At 38.6% G+C, this 16,907-nt stretch overlaps 1 protein-coding gene across 1 annotated transcript in view; it reads right to left on the minus strand.

Annotated features, from left to right (window-relative positions):
* Positions 1-4,187: 4,187 nt before the first annotated feature.
* SSBP2 (single-stranded DNA binding protein 2) overlaps positions 4,188-16,907 on the minus strand; it is a gene marked incomplete at its 5' end in the record, with an annotated part of 221,161 nt that continues 208,441 nt past the window's right edge. The window contains 2 exons of the mRNA XM_010863391.1: positions 4,188-4,787; positions 13,821-13,919. Of these exons, the coding sequence (XP_010861693.1) occupies positions 4,758-4,787; positions 13,821-13,919 (129 nt within the window). The remainder of the gene's footprint in view (positions 4,788-13,820; positions 13,920-16,907) is intronic.

Genomic DNA, 16,907 nt, shown 5'->3' on the forward strand with positions numbered 1-16,907 from the left:
TCAATGCATGGATAATTATTCTGAAATACAACAGAAAGTCACATACATATTTGAACCTGTTGTTTATATTAAAAGCATTTCTAAGGTGTTGCTAAGGTTGAAGTGGATTTACTTTCAAATTATGTAAACTGGAAAGGTTATTTGAATTGTTTTCTAATAAGTAGATGATTAATTGCATTTACCTGTCAGGACATGATGGTAATTTAGATAATAACACATTGTCTTGTGTTCTGAGAACACTATGAAGAATCCAAATTTCATTTTCTGGGCAATATACTGAGGTCATTTGGCACACACAAAAGAGAAAGTGGGATAAAGTTTTAATGTTAACTGCAAATAAGTTCTGGGAATAAATATTTTTTCTAGGAATATTAATACTTGCCTTTGTCATGCTAATTGCACATCTTACTTAAAAAATGGAAATGCCAAATATTTCCAGGAAACTATTACATTTCAATGACTGAGATAGTTGGAGTGAGTCCAGTCCTGAAGACAGTAAATCCACAAGGGGTGGTGGTGGAAGATAAACTGTAATTCTATACATGAAAAGACTTAATCCCACTTGAAACTTTACAGTATCTATATATTTGTCTACATATTTAAGGTTGTAGACAGCAAAAGTATTTACATTAAACTACTTATAGAAATTATTTTTCTTCTATTCAGGAAGACCATTACACTAAGTTAACATGGGGAACTTAGAGGAAATACTCCTTAGGAGACTTACTCAATTGAGAATTTCTCTTTAGCACAAAGTTCAGAAAAGTAATTAAGAGGTCTCAGGTGTTTTCATCTGTAGGTCCTTCCTTTCAATCTGAATTACAGTCCATGGGTAAAGTTGACATTTGTGGTGAAACAGATGAATGTCAATTCAATTTCTTCTAAACAAATGTAAACAAATGTCTACATCGAAAGACTGTAATTATTGCACAATTCATGGCAGTGAAGTGACCGAGGATTTAGGCGGTCCCTTACGCTCTTACCTTTAGATGCAGTGCCTTCGTAAGAAAGCCTAATGTGGACAAGCTAGCACAGGATGTGAAGCAGGCGAGGCCATCTGTTTATAGTTTCCATTACTCTGTCCATCCCAAATGACTTAAATCAGCTAATTTTTACCATTGAAATAAAACACAATCAGAGGAAGGAATTAATAGTTACCAGTTGGGCTATAGCACAATCCAAGTCATAATGGAAGTGTTTTGTGAGCAAACTTCACATTGCTACCCCCAACACACATGTACACACACACACAAGTTTAATATGCCAAATGGAAGTGTGTTGGTAGCGGTTCACCTTTCCAGTATTTCTCAAGGTATGGTTCACTGACACAATTAACAGTGACAATCTAAACGTGGAAACTGCAATTTTTTCCCCCTGGGAAAACTGTATACTGTATGAAGAAAACTGCAAGGGCTGAGAAGGTAAAAATGTTCACTTTTTATTTCTACTGGAGGATCCGAGATTGGGAGGGGGGCATGAAGAAAAAGGCCAGTCAAGACTTCATGGCATTAAGGACTGTGGAAAACTTTTTGCCAAGGGCTCAGTACTAAATGCTTTGCTATATATTCTCAGAATGAAATGATAGAGAAAAGGTATGGACAGATGTAGGGCTTCCACATTTCCCAAACTGAACTCCTTTATTTTCATTTGCTCTTTCAAACCACAGGAAGAATGTTAACTGAATGAGCCTATGAAATGCAATAGAGTTCAGAGAGCTTAGAGAATCATAAAAAAAGACATGGACATTTTCACTATTTTATTCCTGGAGAGAAATGATTGTTGTAGGCACTTTCCATGACTCACGGAGCAGATTTATTAATTTTCTGGCCACAGAGAAATCTTAACCTCGTATTCTCAGCTATGTAATTCTTGTTCATCAGAAACTGAGTCCAAACCTCGTATTCTCAGCTATGTAATTCTTGTTCATCAGAAACTGAGTCCAAACTGCAACACTTGGGAAGAAGCACTAACATTCACCCATCATAGCCGTGGGTTGTTACCAGATCAATGGTGGCTCCAGCCTCTGTTCCCATGTGCAATCTTGCTATAAGAAAGACAGCTGATCAAAGACATACATACCTTAGAAATAACTTGACATATATTTTCAACTATGGTGAGTTAGGCAGAATGCAAAGCAGAGTGATAAGAATTAATGTTTTCACCTATTTATTTTTATATTACACATGTATATTTTATATGTTCAATGTAGGCAAGAATTGCTAATGTTACTGTGAGATGAAATGTTAAAAGTAACTCAGGAAAGGGTAGTATACATAAAGACCAACACAAATGCATGAGGTGAAAAGAGAAAAGGATAAGGTTTAAATGATTCAACACCTAAACAAAATTAATATACAGATATACTGTTTTCCATTTGGTGGATGAGAAAATTATTTGATGTTAGAATTAAGTGTCCTTATTTTCTGGTTTTCTTGAATACAGCTTCTTCAAATTTTCAACTGTCTGAAACTTAAAGGACTAGCTATTTTTAATCTGGGTTCCAAGACAAGAAAAAATACTTAAGCTGAATTGATTGCTATACCTTGGTTTTTACTTTTTTTTTCCTTTTAACCAAATAGGCTAGAAATAACGGGACCCATATTGCCATCCACATTCCAATATTACCCCCAAAATGAGAGCAAGTAAAATCATGCTCATGATTCTTTGATAATAAGAAACAATACCTTCTTAGAAGGCAAATAAAAGAAATTCAAGATCAGTAACAATGGAGAAAAGAGTCAACAAAAGTTTTCAAAATTCTAGCATTATAAGATTAAGCTTATCACAAGACCGTCAGTGTTCACACAACTATCACAAAGTGAAAATTAAAATTATCCTTGGAAAATTCACGTGTCTGTACAAGGTGTCATCTCCAGGCTACCCTGGCTTGAGTTAAAGACCTCGTGGTCTAAATTTTTCATGAAAGCCTGTCTGCAGCTTGAGAGCCTGAAGCTGCTCTCCAGTGTGCAGTCCTAGCCCCTGCACAATGTGTGATTAATGGCAACTAGTTTGATTAGTTTAAATCTGGAACATAAATTTTAATTCAACTTCCTTTTCCCCTTTTAACAGTTCTGCCTAGCAGCCCTGTCATGCACAGGCAAAAATCTTTATTTTCAGAAGGAATAAATCCTTGTGGATTTGAGAGAAGTCAGTCATCTAGGATCAATGATGAGTAAATATAATGCCAAAGTGTCACGTTAGAGACCATTTGCCTCCAGAAAGATGGATGCCCCTTACCTGAGATTAAACAATGCTTTTCAAAATCTCTTGAGTTTGGATATATAGTTGTTTACAATTTTAACAGGAAGGATCAGCATCTTAGCTTTCAGAGTCTAAAGCTGGTCTTCACACTTTTCTATTATAACTTTGGTGTTTACATGTAAGATGGAACACAGGAAACACACAAGATCTGGAAAAGGCCACAGAGCAATGTGTTTTCATAAGGGAAGTGTTTTGTTTAAATTTTTCTAATGTTTTCTGAACAGTTATACGAAGTAGATTCATATGACTGATGTCAATGACTACAATAATTTCCCTCTAATAAAAGTCCTATATCCTGGGAACACAGCACCTGCTTTGCTGCCAGCGAGTAGGGACACTGTCAATTCTGCCACTAGTAAGATACAGGGGTAGAGAAGTGGCACAGAACCCCTGGGGTGTGATTAAAATTTTCCTTCTCCCTTGTGCTAAAAGCCTCAATCATTTGCATGTATCTCTCTGCAGTGTCTATGTGAAAATGTTCACAAGAAGTCTGAATAAAAATGAGGCACCATTTCACATTAGTATCTTATTAAAAAACTGAGCTCTAGCATTCCTGGTGACAAGTGACTAATTCAAGCAAATAGTTACTACGTCTGGGCTTTATCGTGTTACAGAGAAAATGTGTTGCTAAAAATATGATGACCCCTGGCACTTTATTGCTATGGTTTAAGCAACTGCGACTAATTACTGATTTTCTGTATCATCTAAGCCAAATCAAGAATTCCACCTAGAGCAGTTACTGCAGAAATATACTGTGTTAGGCCCCAGCTAAGCTTCTGTTGATTTGAAGTTTTTTTCCTACATAAAAAGTACAAAAATACTCACTGAAGGTTACTGAGAAATTGTTTGATTTGACATAAAGATGAAGACACACTTCTTTTCTTAGTACACGTTGTCATTCACAGGATAACTTGCATCACACGCGATTTAATGAAAGCTCTCAAATAAGCGATTTTATTCCTATCCATGATTGCAGACATTTACAAAACCATAACATCTGAGTTCACCTTAAAAAATAACTTATATAAAGCAGTGATATACACAGCACAAAATAGTTCAGGGAGGGGCAGGAGCAACTTTTAATAATTAAAATGTAAACGTGAAAAAAAGGATGGAATAAAAGTCCCTACTCATTCTACTTAAGATGTCATGTGATAGTATTTTACAATGTCCTGTGGGTCAATGCATGTATGTGCATGTGTCCGTATAACATACGCACATACAATACATTCTCTTTCCCACACATATACATACACAGATAATCATTTGCAGTTCAGTTGAGGGCAATTCTAATGTGCCGCTCCGTACAGTTGTTCGAATCACGTTTGGACCCGCTTTCTTCACAAAATAGGGGAGAGAGCAGGAAATAAAAAGGTTGGTTTGGTGTGACTGAGATTCCTCGGTTTAACTGTACACTGTGATGAATAATTTTCTTCCGTAGTAGTTCTGTGGAGGGCTGACTCATTATGGTTTCCATGAGGAGACTTGGTGATGGATCACACACTCATTGTCATGCTAGGGGAGTACTAGGAGAGAAGAATCCATATTTTAACAACACTTCTACAGGCCACTGACATCCCTCTTGGTAAACAATAGTAACTGTGAATTTTAATGCTTTTTATGAACAAGCTTTTAATACACCATAAAAATTTAGCAAGCAGGAAAAGAGTAAATTATATAGAATTGACTGTCCTGAAATGATAACTATTTCCTCTGGAAAGCAACCAGTCCTGTCCTCTCTCTGAGCGTAAAGGGTTGATAATTACCCGGTCCCTTAGCTTTTTTTCTTCTAGCCAGATTCAGGTTTTATGGGCCCTCGGAACAACTAGGGCAAAAATCTAGCCCGAGGTCGAACCATATGAAATAAGTATGAGGGGCAGGCTAGTCTTCATTTTCTGCTAGCTTGGTTAAGATGGGAGGCTACTAGCCTCTCGGTGCTTGTTTCCTCACCTGTTAATTCTGCTTAATGACAGTATTAATCTTAAAGGGGTTTTGGGAGGTTTGAATATAAACCCCTTAAAACTATGTATTTATCAGAAACACAGAAATGTGCTCAGTAAATGCTGGATTAATAATTGAACTTCTAGCTGGCCATAAGAAATCCTCACTAGAGCACTGAAAAAATATCAATACTTAGAGTCTGATTTATACTTCAGCATATAAACTTCCCTGAAACTCTGACTCCAGTCTCAATCCACAAGCACTTCTGGGCGGAAGTAGGGGCTCTGCTGCCACGTGCTACTTGTCAGTTTGAGGCTGACCACTGGTAGAGGTGAGGCTTTCAGAAATTTGGAAACATAGTCTTATAAATGATAAATAGAGCAGTTATTCTGATAATGATGCCAATACACCCTCATAAAAAGCTTTTTTAAAGCTTTTTATTTTGTACTGGGGTATAGCTGATTAAGTGTTGTGATAGTTTCAGGGGGAGAGTGAGGGGACTCAGCCACACATACACATGTATCCATTCTCCCCCAAACTCCCCTCCTCTCCAGGCTGCCACGTAAGTGAGTAGAGTTTCATGTGCTATACTGTAGGTCCTTGTTGGTTATCTACTTTAAGGCCCAGGTATTATTTTTTCTCCAAAACTCCAGATGTGTCTCTAACGAGCAGCCATGTTTAAAAACACCTGGACTCTATGATGATCTTTTACTTTTCTCTAGTTTGTTTCACTTTTTCTATTTCATATTCAGCGCTCCCATTTCATTTAGTTTGTTTTCCAATTTCTCCATCACTTTTTTGTTTGATGTTTTCTCAAGCCTTTATCAAGCATAATGGAAGTGCTTTTGTATACACATATATAAATAATATGTATAATATATATTTTAGAAAACATGAATTTTTACCTAACTAAAAAATTTGACAATTGGATTCCATTTGTTTGACTTAGTATGAACAGATGCTAGATTTCTAATTAAAAAAAAAAAAGATATGCAACAAGCAACAAAGGTTTACTGTATAGCACAGGGAAAGTAGTCGCTATTTTGTAATAACTTATAAGGCAAAATAACCTGAAAAATACGTGTGCATGTATACTTGAATCACCTTGCTGGGCACCTGAAACACTATGTCAACTATACTTCAATACAACACATAGATTAAGAAAAAATTAAATACAGCAGTGTGTACATGTCCATCCTAAACTCCCCAACTATCCCTTCCTCCATCTTTCACCCTTGGCTACCATAAGTTTGTTCTCTAAGTCTGCGAGTCTCTTCCTGTTTTGTAAGTACGTTCATTTGTATCATTTCTTTTTCGATTCCACGTGTAAGGGATGTCATATGGTATTTCTCCTTCTCTGTCTGATTTCATTCAGCATGAAAATCTCTGGGTCCATCCGTGTTGCTGCAAATGGCATTATTTCATTCTTTTTGATGGCCGAGTAATATTCCATTGTCTATAGGTACCACATCTGCTTTTATCCATTCCTCTGTCGATGAACATTTAGGTTGCTAAATGTCTGGGCTACTGTAAACAGTGCTGCGATGTGCCCTCATACTCTTGAGGAATAGACTGTGATGGAAGAGTTCCAGAGTAGCACCACCCAACAGAACTTACTTCAGTGGTGGCCATGTTCCACAATCTGTGGTGTCCAGCACGAAAGCCACCAGCCACATGTGGCAACTTGAGCACAGGAAACGTGGCTAGGAACTAAAATTTTAACATGATTTAACTTCAACTTATTTAAATGCAGCTGGTGGCCTCTGTCTTGGACAACACATTCTAGATCATCTGCCATGGGAGAAGCATCTGCTACAAATGGAATGGCCTCTGGATGAAGGGGGTTTCCAGATTAGATGTAAATATGAGCTCTTAAATACTTTATATGTTTTATAAAAAACTGAGGACCAGGGCCTTTTCATACTGTTCATGGGGTTCTCAAGGCAAAAAATACTGAAGTGATTTGCCATTCCCTTCTCCAGTACATCAATCGATGCTTTTGAACTATGGTGTTGGAGAAGACTCTTGAGAGTCCCTTGGACTGCAAGGAGATCCAACCAGTCCATCCTAAAGGAGATCAGTCCTGGGTGTTCATTGGAAGGACTGATGCTGAAGCTGAAACTCCAATACTTTGGCCACCTGATGCGAAGAACTGACTCATCTGAAAAGACCCTGATGCTGGGCAAGATTGAAGGCGGGAGGAGAAGGGGATGACAAAGGATAAGATGGTTGGATGGCATCACCAACTCGATGGACATGAGTTTGGGTAAACTCCCGGAGTTAGTGATGGATAGGGAGGTCTGGCGTGCTGTAGTTCACAAGTCATAAAAAGTCAGATATGACTGAGCGACTGAACTGAACTGAGGACCAAGGTAAAAGGGAATTCCTTTTAATGTGGTACTAATGATTGTGCCTCATGGAAAGAGGCAGATAAAGTGAGAGGGTTTGGTCCATTCTGCAAGGGCTTAACCAGGAACAATGATGATCCTGAGAAGAAGGGCATGAACCTTCTGAAAAGGGAGCAGAGAGAACAGATGATGTGAACTCCAGATGAACTAAGGCAGTGTAGGAATCAGAAATGAGGTATAAGGTGTGGACTAGATATGGATGGATTTGTTAATATGGAGAAAGCAGGATTTCCCAGGGAAGAGTGCAGGGCAACAGTGGTTCAGCTGGCAGAAGTCTGGACTGAAAGGCATCAGAGTTTATCTATGGCTTAAACCCAAAACCCCACATTGATCTTGAGTAAAAGTAGACAACTAGGCCTGAAAACGGGTCACCAGAGCCTAAGAGGAGGATTGTTAATTCTTTAAACACAGGTCCAATCAAGAAAAAATCTACTTGTTAATCATTTAATAGCCTCAGATTTCCATTCAGTCTAGAAAAGCTAAATTAGACATGTTACTGACTTTCCATGGTGGAGTACAATGAGTAGGTTGATAAAAGGGGAGACTGCTAGAAAAGACAAAGGGGATTCAATCTGATAGAAAATGTTTTCCCCTTTAAGCTTGACAGTGGCAGCAAAAAGCAAAGTTAAATAAAGCCCCAAACCCCAAACAATCATAGACAAGGATCTGTGAAGTGGAGCCCACCCTGACCCTGTGCTGGGAGGGGATCTACCCCCAACTCATCAGGAGAAACCATGCAAATCTCCACGACAAGGAATGACAGGTGCTGCCACAAGCTATCCACAGACTTCGACAAACAATTATATTTTGGTATTTGACATTTAGGAGCAAAACTAAACAAGATAAATGGGTATCAATGTCTTATCAAAAGTATAAAACATTAGAATATGGCAAAACGGGCACAGGAAATTTGTTGTTGTTCAGTCACTAAGTTGTGTCTGACTCTTCATGACCCCCATGGACTATAGCCCACCAGGGTCCTCTGTCCATGGATTTCCCATGCAAGAATATTGGAGTGGGTGCCATTTCCTTTTCCAGGGGATCTTCCCAGATCAGGGATGCTTTCTATGGCTACTGTTATTTATAGTAAGAATCAGTGAATCAGTCATATTGCACACAGAACCTTCTGTGATGATGGATATGTTCTATTCTGTGCTGTCCAGCACAGCAGCCATTAGCCACACATGGCTACTAAGCCCTTAAGATGTAGCTAGTCTAATTTAGGACCTGAAAATTTAACTGGATTTAATTTTAAACAACACAGCAAGATCATCGATCATTATTTTAAAGACAAAGACTTTAATGGGTATATTGTGCCAATCTAAAAACAGTAAAAGCCTTTAAAGCTTTTCTGAAAGGACTTCAAAGGGTATGTTGGAAAAATTTTCTGGGTAAGTCATAATTAATTCTACAGACCATCTCATTTAATGCACATCCTGAATAATCGGATTTTAAAAATCCCTGAATCCTTTTTTCATAAGGATTATTCCAGTTCATTCATATGTCAAGTGACATTAGGTAATATTGTTAAGAATACATTACAGTATTCATTCTAATTATACACTGTTAAAAGTATGCATATATGCAAACAAATATATGAGCACATTCCCTGCTACCAAGCATGTTTATTGGTTGTTCCTATTTCTTAACACTGGCAATTGTTAAGATTTTAAACCTGTAGTATTTCAAATGTCTCAAGCAAATCTTACAGTAAAATGAGAATCTGTTACAGATTCATTGGGAAGTTAAAGAGAGTTAGGTTTATTCAGGGAGGAAACTGAGTGGAAAAATAGGGTACACCGAGAAAGTCAGGGCCAGATTTAGAAAGGATGGAAGCATCATCTCTAAGCAACACAACTCAGAAAAATTAGCAAGCATCTAATACAATTTAAAATTTGAAAGTACAAGTAACTGTAAGATGAGGCTCTGAGTATATTTGGAACAGTAAAATAGACTGTGTGTAACTGTCTGTATAAATGATGGGCTATTTGCACTGCTAAGGCTGTAAACCACTTATCTGCTGTTGCCTTTATTGAAACTGCTTCAACTAAGTGAGATTGAGGGAAATCACACAATTTCTAGGAAAACGCACAGAATGTGCAAGCAAAAAGGAATTTTGCTATTATTGCTATTCAAGCAGAAGAGAAACAGCTGACATTTTTTTCCAGAAGTAAAAGAAAGAGTAGGTGTTAAATGGGATATCGTACTTGCTGCTGCTGCTGCTGCTGCTGGCACTTAAGAGACGTGAAATATTCACGGCGTGCTGTCCTGAGGCCACACTGCAATGCTTCTGTTGTGCCACTGCATCAGTGCGCCATGGCATATTCTAGTGTTTATGCGGGAGGCTGTGACATCAGGTTCTCTTCCGTCAGATGAGAACAGTTTTGGCCTTACAAAGCTGTTGACTGCATCAGTGTTTGGTTTAGCATGTAAAGCGTGAACTAGAGAATGTATTGTACCCACTTCACGTACCATGGACTTCATCGGAAGCACCCATTAACTCTTCAACCAATGCGTGTGCGTTTCTGTTCATACACTTTAAGAACACTTCAGATCTTATGTTTATTTCTAAGCATCTAGATATTTTCTTTTCTTATTAAATAAGAGATAATGAGATGAACTAAAGTGAAATAAATCTAGTGTGTATGTGGCTATGTAAACAAAAAAATACATGGGGGCATATGTGATTTCTTTGCAATAGCAGAAAATGACCAAAGGCAGTAAGGGTAATAAATGATCTACTGCTTGGTTGATAATTCCTATTTGGCAACATTATTTTAACAGCATGTTTGCTCAGCTGATTATAGTTCAATGCTATGGCAAAGTATTATGCTAAATTAATTCAAGAAATATGACTGCTTTCTCCTGAGAGGCATGAAGCACGATTTTGAATTGAACCTTTTTGTATCGTTTTCAAAACCAAACATTTTCTAGAGTTTGAACACTAGGGGGCATCTTTGTTTTTTGAAACAAAGACTTGTTTATGATTTCCTCCCCCGCCCCAAAGAGTTTGAATAGTGGCTCTATTTTTTTGGTTCACATTTTTCTACATAAAGTGCGTTGGCACTTCAAGGTTTCTGCCTTTGGGGGGACATTTCCGTCTGTATATGGATTGCATTAAGCAGCATGTGTGAAATAACTGGGACAGTGTCTGTAACAATCAGTTAATAGATGTTTGCTTCTTTCCCAGGCTTCTTCTGTGGTTAAACTTCAAAATAAAGACTGACAAGCCCTCAAAAGGCAGACTGCTCAAAAATTTTGGCTTTACAGACTTTATGTGCATTAAACACTAGAATCTGATTTGCATGTTTAGTCATGGGAAATGTTTTCTTTTTGAATTCATTAAGTAGTTCTGCTTTTCCTTGATGATAGTAAAGCTAACTTAGCAGAGATACCTAGTCTATGTACGGCTTTAAGGCCTTACTACATTTGTCTACATATGTCTACATACTACTACAATTTGCAATGAATTTCTTTTGTCTTCCTCCTCTCTGCTCTGTTTCTTGATCTTTTAAAGTGCAAACAAAAATGTAATAGAAGAATCCATAACAAGGGCGTCATTCATAGTGGAGACCCCTCACAGCAGGGAGAGGGGGACGGCCGGTGGCCAGTGTGGACCTGCTTCCAGGGCTGCGCTACCTGCTTCCAGGGCTGCACTACACTCTAGGCAGAGGCAGGTTCTCCACCCCATCCAAGTAGTTCTCTTTGGGGGACTTTTCTAGTGGGGACAGGAGAGAGGGGAAGGGAGACAGGCTGGAGCTTTTGGCTTTTTTTTTTTTTTTTTTGTAACTTTGCATAGCAGCTTGGCATTTTACCTGCTTCCTGGCTTCAAGGGTAGCAAGGCCGGGCCAGGGGAGGGGGAAGCCCCACTCAGCTGCTCTCTGTGCTGTGCACACAGTCCCAAAGGGGTGTGCTGGTTGGTGTGTGCATAGTCCACTTGGGGCCAGAGGGCGAGGCTGGTGTTTACACAAAGTAGATTTTAAACTTCCTTTCTATCTGGTTTTCTGATCACCACGAAAAGCACTCTGATGCCCACTATGAAGCTGGCCCCTCCCCGACGAACAAGCTGTCACCAACAAGGTCTGGGAAGGAAGAGTGGGGAGAGTTCCTCTCGTCCTGGCCCCTAAAGTTAAAGTCACACGGGATCTCTTTAAAGAAGTTTTCTTATCCAATACAAAGCTGATAAATTTCCTCAGTGCTCTTTAAACACATGGTTTCTATCTATTACAGTACTTGTGAATCTGACACGTGGTTTAATTAGTTGTGTGAACACATTTTCCCCATCAGATTGCATTCTTTGAGGTTAGGGATGTGTTATGTTTATTTCAGAATACTTTGTCCTTAACCTAGTGCTCTGCATACTACAGGCTCATCACATGTCTAATTGAACTGAATTAATTATCATATACCTCACTGAATTATAAAATTTTGTTACTGGAAGAATTAACATAAAATGAAATTAATGTCTCTAATTAGATAAAGAGAATAGTAACTAATTAAAATTAATTTGTCCATAGTCTTGAAGCAAACTAGTGAAAGAACCAGGATCTTAAAAAAACAAAATCCTATAACCCTAAGTGTTATGACAAACTACATAATTTCTCACATTTTTCTGTTTCCTCATCACTGATGGGCTAATCTTTTGATTTTTTTTTAATACAAAATTTTATGTATACCTTTCTTGTCCCCACTAATCATATATAGCATGCAAATAAAAGCCAAACTAAAAATCAGTGTAATCTTATGTCTAGTTTTAACAGAAGTCAAGTCTAAAATTACAGGAAGTCTTGTCCCAGGTAGAGGTGCTAGGTCAATACCAAGAAGTAAAAGAATCCACAGAACACTCAATCTTGGGTTCCATTTTGGGAAGCAGCTATTCTGGGTAAAAGTTAGGCATGCTACAAGCTACTGCTTCAAATTCTGATCTCTGGTAAAGGTTGAATTAGGGCAAAATGAAGGTGAGATCAGAAGGGTTTCTCTTCTGAGTCTGTTTATGGTTTGGCAGATCCTCCATGATTTTAATAATGGCAGCACGTGTCCTGGAGGCACTGATGCTGTGAACATGAAACCAGCTTGGGTTCTGAAGTTCTTCATTCCAGTTCAGGCATCCTTAGCAGAGAATGTGGATCAGCATCGCTGAGGAAGCTTTTTCACCTGGAAGTATGCTGGGCCCTACTCCTGGAAATCCTGAGTCCCTGGGTCTAGGGAGGCTTCTGGGAAATTGTATTTTTAAAAATTCTATAGGTATTTCTAGTGTGAAAAAAAAACCAGTTAATTAACTACTGTATAGTGTAATCATTCCTTGAGAAAGATGCCACGTTGCCCTTTTGGTCTCTCCAGTGCCTAGCATATTGCTTTGGCGAGTGCTCAGTAACTGTTACATGAAGGAATGAATTTTATTGCTGCTCTGCTGCTGTCTGGAGAAGGCAATGGCACCCCACTCCAGTGCTCTTGCCTGGAAAATCCCATGGAGGAGCCTGGTGGGCAGCAGTCCATGGGGCTGCTAAGAGTCGGACACGCCTGAGCTACTTCACTTTCACTTTTCACTTTCATGCACTGGAGAAGGAAATGGCAACCCACTCCAGTGTTCTTGCCTGGAGAATCCCAGGGACGGGGGAGCCTGGTGGGCTGCCATCTATGGGGTCGCACAGAGTCGGACACGACTGATGTGACTTAGCAGCAGCAGAAGCTGCTGCTATTTTTATGTAGACATGAAACGCTGCCTTTGTTTAAAACTATAGTCACACAAAAAATGATGTGAGTATCTAGTTCAGGTTAAATGTAAACAACACATTAACACATCAGGCAGGAAAGTCTAGAGTGTGAAGTACAGGCATCTTAGAGATAAGTTTCAGAGCCTCAAAGGGCAGCACTGAGAACAGACTTGGTTTTGCGGTGACCCAGGATGCTTCAGTCACGCGAAGACTGAGGAAAATGATCACACGTGCAACCTGTTTCTAGTAGATTCCTTCATAATGTATGTTTTCTGTAGAAAAACTATTAGAATTTTCATTTTTGTAACCATGTACGTATAATCAGAGTTGAAAGTGCATTTTTTAATGTTTTCAAAGAAATTTCACATTTTCTAACTCTTAAAAGATCAACCTATTGAACTCTAAATAATCATAATAATGGCTTTATGCATTTATTCTAAAGAAGAGCTTCAGAAATAAAATCTGGATATAATAATGTAGTCAAGGGAATACTTACACTCTCACTCTGAAAAGGATTTAAGAAATTTCCCCCCATTTCGCCATCATCCCTTGGAGTGCCCGGCTGATTACTCAGGCTCATATTATTGGGAGAATTCTGTAAACAAGATTTAGAAAACACAGCATTTTTAAGATTTTAATTTCCCTTTTACATTGTACTGTTTCAAACATGGGATCTATAGCATCATCTCTAAGAACAAAGTAGATATAATTCCTACCTCAAACTTCTACCATGTATTCCATTTCATTCTTGGTACCTTGACAGGACCTATATACTTTCCCAAATGAAAATTAAAAGACAGAAACCCCAAATAACTCACCATAACTCTTCATGTTAATCTCAGAATCAATATTTATTCAAAATCCCACCTTCAGTTTATGGAGTTCCTAGGACTCTGGAGATTTTAAGAAACATTTCCAGGAGGCCCATGATGAACACCGTGGGCTACCCACTGATTAGAAAGGATGGGACAATGCCTTCCCCAGGTGATTTTACTAAGCAGACTCAAAGGTCTCTATTTTCATAAACATTTCCCTTTAATTCTACATGCATTTTACATCAGTAACACGATTTTAGCCATTATTTTTATATGAACCATAAGGAAAAAAAGAAAATAGTTAACGATAGTTAAGAACAAGAGGAATAAATACCCTAGAACTTGAGAATTCAGTATGTACTTGTAGAGGGAAAGGAGGCTCATGTGCGGAGTGATCTAGAATCCTTTCCAACCATTTGAGTAGATGTATTCAAAACTCTTAAGATAAAATGGTTGATAGGAGCTATCCAGTCAAACACTAAATTAGCAGTATGTTGCTTTGTGCTCTATTTAAATTTTCCTGTGTGATTCTAGCCACGTGAGGTCATCTGACACTCCACCTCGATGGGGAATGCAGAGCGGCAGCGGCGCACGGAGCATGCGCACATAGGCCTGCAGCTGTGACCGAGGGACTCTTGCAAAAATAAACTGCGAGGGTGAAAACTCGCACTTGTTATTTCAACTGGAAGCCAGGCTTTGGAGTCTTTTCCTGAGTCACTGCCATTTATATTCTGTTTCTGAATAAGTTTTTAGATTTTTTTTTTTTTTCCAAAGAAAATTTCTGAGGATTCTGACTTACGTCATACAAATGAAAATTTCATGAATGAGTTATTCCCAGAAGAATATAGGCTTTTAAAAAATACGGTTACAGTGTAAAGCAGAAACAGGTAGATGAGCTGGTGTAAATACAGCTCGTGTCTTGTCCTGCTCTGCACCTCAGAGGGAGGATCTGAGAACATGGATTCTCTGAAGTCCATAGGAGCTCTGTTAGCCAGTGAACCCCAAGGGCCCAGGAACCACTGCATGGCATAAAGAGGGTTCTATTTTTTTGACAATTGTTTTTCCTATGAAAATGTGAGTTTCCTAAGTATAAAATAACTGAACTTTGAAATGTACAGGGATAACTTGATTTCCTGGAAAAAAAAATTAAGTAAAATTGAGGTGCAATTACTTAAGCTACAACTCACTAAAATAAATTATTAATCAACTGTTTTAAAATTAGGAACGATAATATTGACTTAGTTCAAAAAAGGGAAAATTTATTTTAAAAAATATTGTAGGATTTACCCCAAGTCTAGCAGTCTTTTTGATCCAGACAGACTTGTCATTTCATGGACAAACTGTAATCTTGGGAGTAAAAAATAATCTAATGTACCTCTATAAGGGTATCTGAGCTGTATACTTTGACGTATTCAAAAAAAAGATGAAATAAGCCCTCTCCATCCTCGTGTAATATTCGGACCCCCAGTCAGAAGCGTGCAAGATACCCTGAGAGGAACAGCATCTCTGACTAAGCTGGGCTGCTCCCAGACTCTGTTGCACTTCTGCCATCTATCAGTCCTTTAGAAATTTTTTCATTTTATATTTAAACATTTTTTTAAATTGTGTATAGTTGATTTACAATGTTGTGTTTCAAGTGTATACCAAAGTGAGTAAGTTATACAAATGCATACACCCATGCTTTTTTTTCCTAAGATTCTCTTCTCATACAGGCCGTTACACAGTACTGAGTGGAGTGCCCTGTGCTACACGGTAGGTCCATATTAGTTCTTTATTTTATATAGAGTGCTGTGTATATGTCAATCCCAATCTCTCAATTTATCCCTCCCCCCGCTTACCCCCCGGTAGCCATAAGCTTCTTTTCTACATCTGTCACTCTATTTCTGCTTTGTCGATAAGTTCATTTGTACCTTTTTTTAGATTCTACATATAAGTGATAACATTTCTTGATTTAAAACTCTCAAAGTCTGGCTACATTCATATTGATTCCTGATTCAAAGTGTTAATTTAAAAAAAAATTTGAAGTTTAAAAGTAACAGTACATTAATATTTAAATACTTATAAAACACTTCACGGTGTTGTTTTCCCTGCAGTCTTTTCACAGCGTGGTGACCCAGCATTAAGCTGTTTTATGAGCAGGGAGTGGTGTACGTAAGAACACTGAGACGGAAGTTAGAAGGACACAGCCTTGTACATAACTGAACTACATATCAGATCTCTGAAACTTGTTCCTATCTAGGTCATTGGGTATATCTGAAAATTGTGAAATGATATAGGACATTAAAAAAAAAATCTGAGGTAAATGCTGTAAAATGTTGTGAAAACAACAGAAGTTGTGAGTCTTAAGGAAACCATCAACAGTGCTGTTGATGGTCCCTGGATGACATGAGGAGGATACAGGGAGAGACATACTCAGTACTGGCATTGTAGGTTAGGGTGGGGGAGCAGGTTACGGTTCCAGACACCAGCCCAGAGCAGGTTATGACGGTCGGTGGCAATGAACATACGTTGCATGTAACTGCAGCTCTGTTTTTGTGTGCTGCTGCTAAGTCGCTTCAGTCGTGTCCGACTCTGTGCGACCCCATAGACGGCAGCCCACCAGGCTCCCCCGTCCCTGGGATTCTCCAGGCAAGAACACTGGGGTGGGTTGCCATTTCCTTCTCCAGTGCATGAAAGTGAAAAGTGAAAGTGAAGTCACTCAGTCGTGTCCAACTCTTCGCAACCCCATGGACTGCAGCCTACCAGGCTCCTCCATCCATGGGATTTTC

Source organism: Bison bison, unplaced genomic scaffold, assembly GCF_000754665.1.
Source record: "Bison bison bison isolate TAMUID 2011002044 unplaced genomic scaffold, Bison_UMD1.0 scf7180017864490, whole genome shotgun sequence".
In the NCBI taxonomy this organism is placed as follows: Eukaryota; Metazoa; Chordata; class Mammalia; order Artiodactyla; family Bovidae; genus Bison; species Bison bison.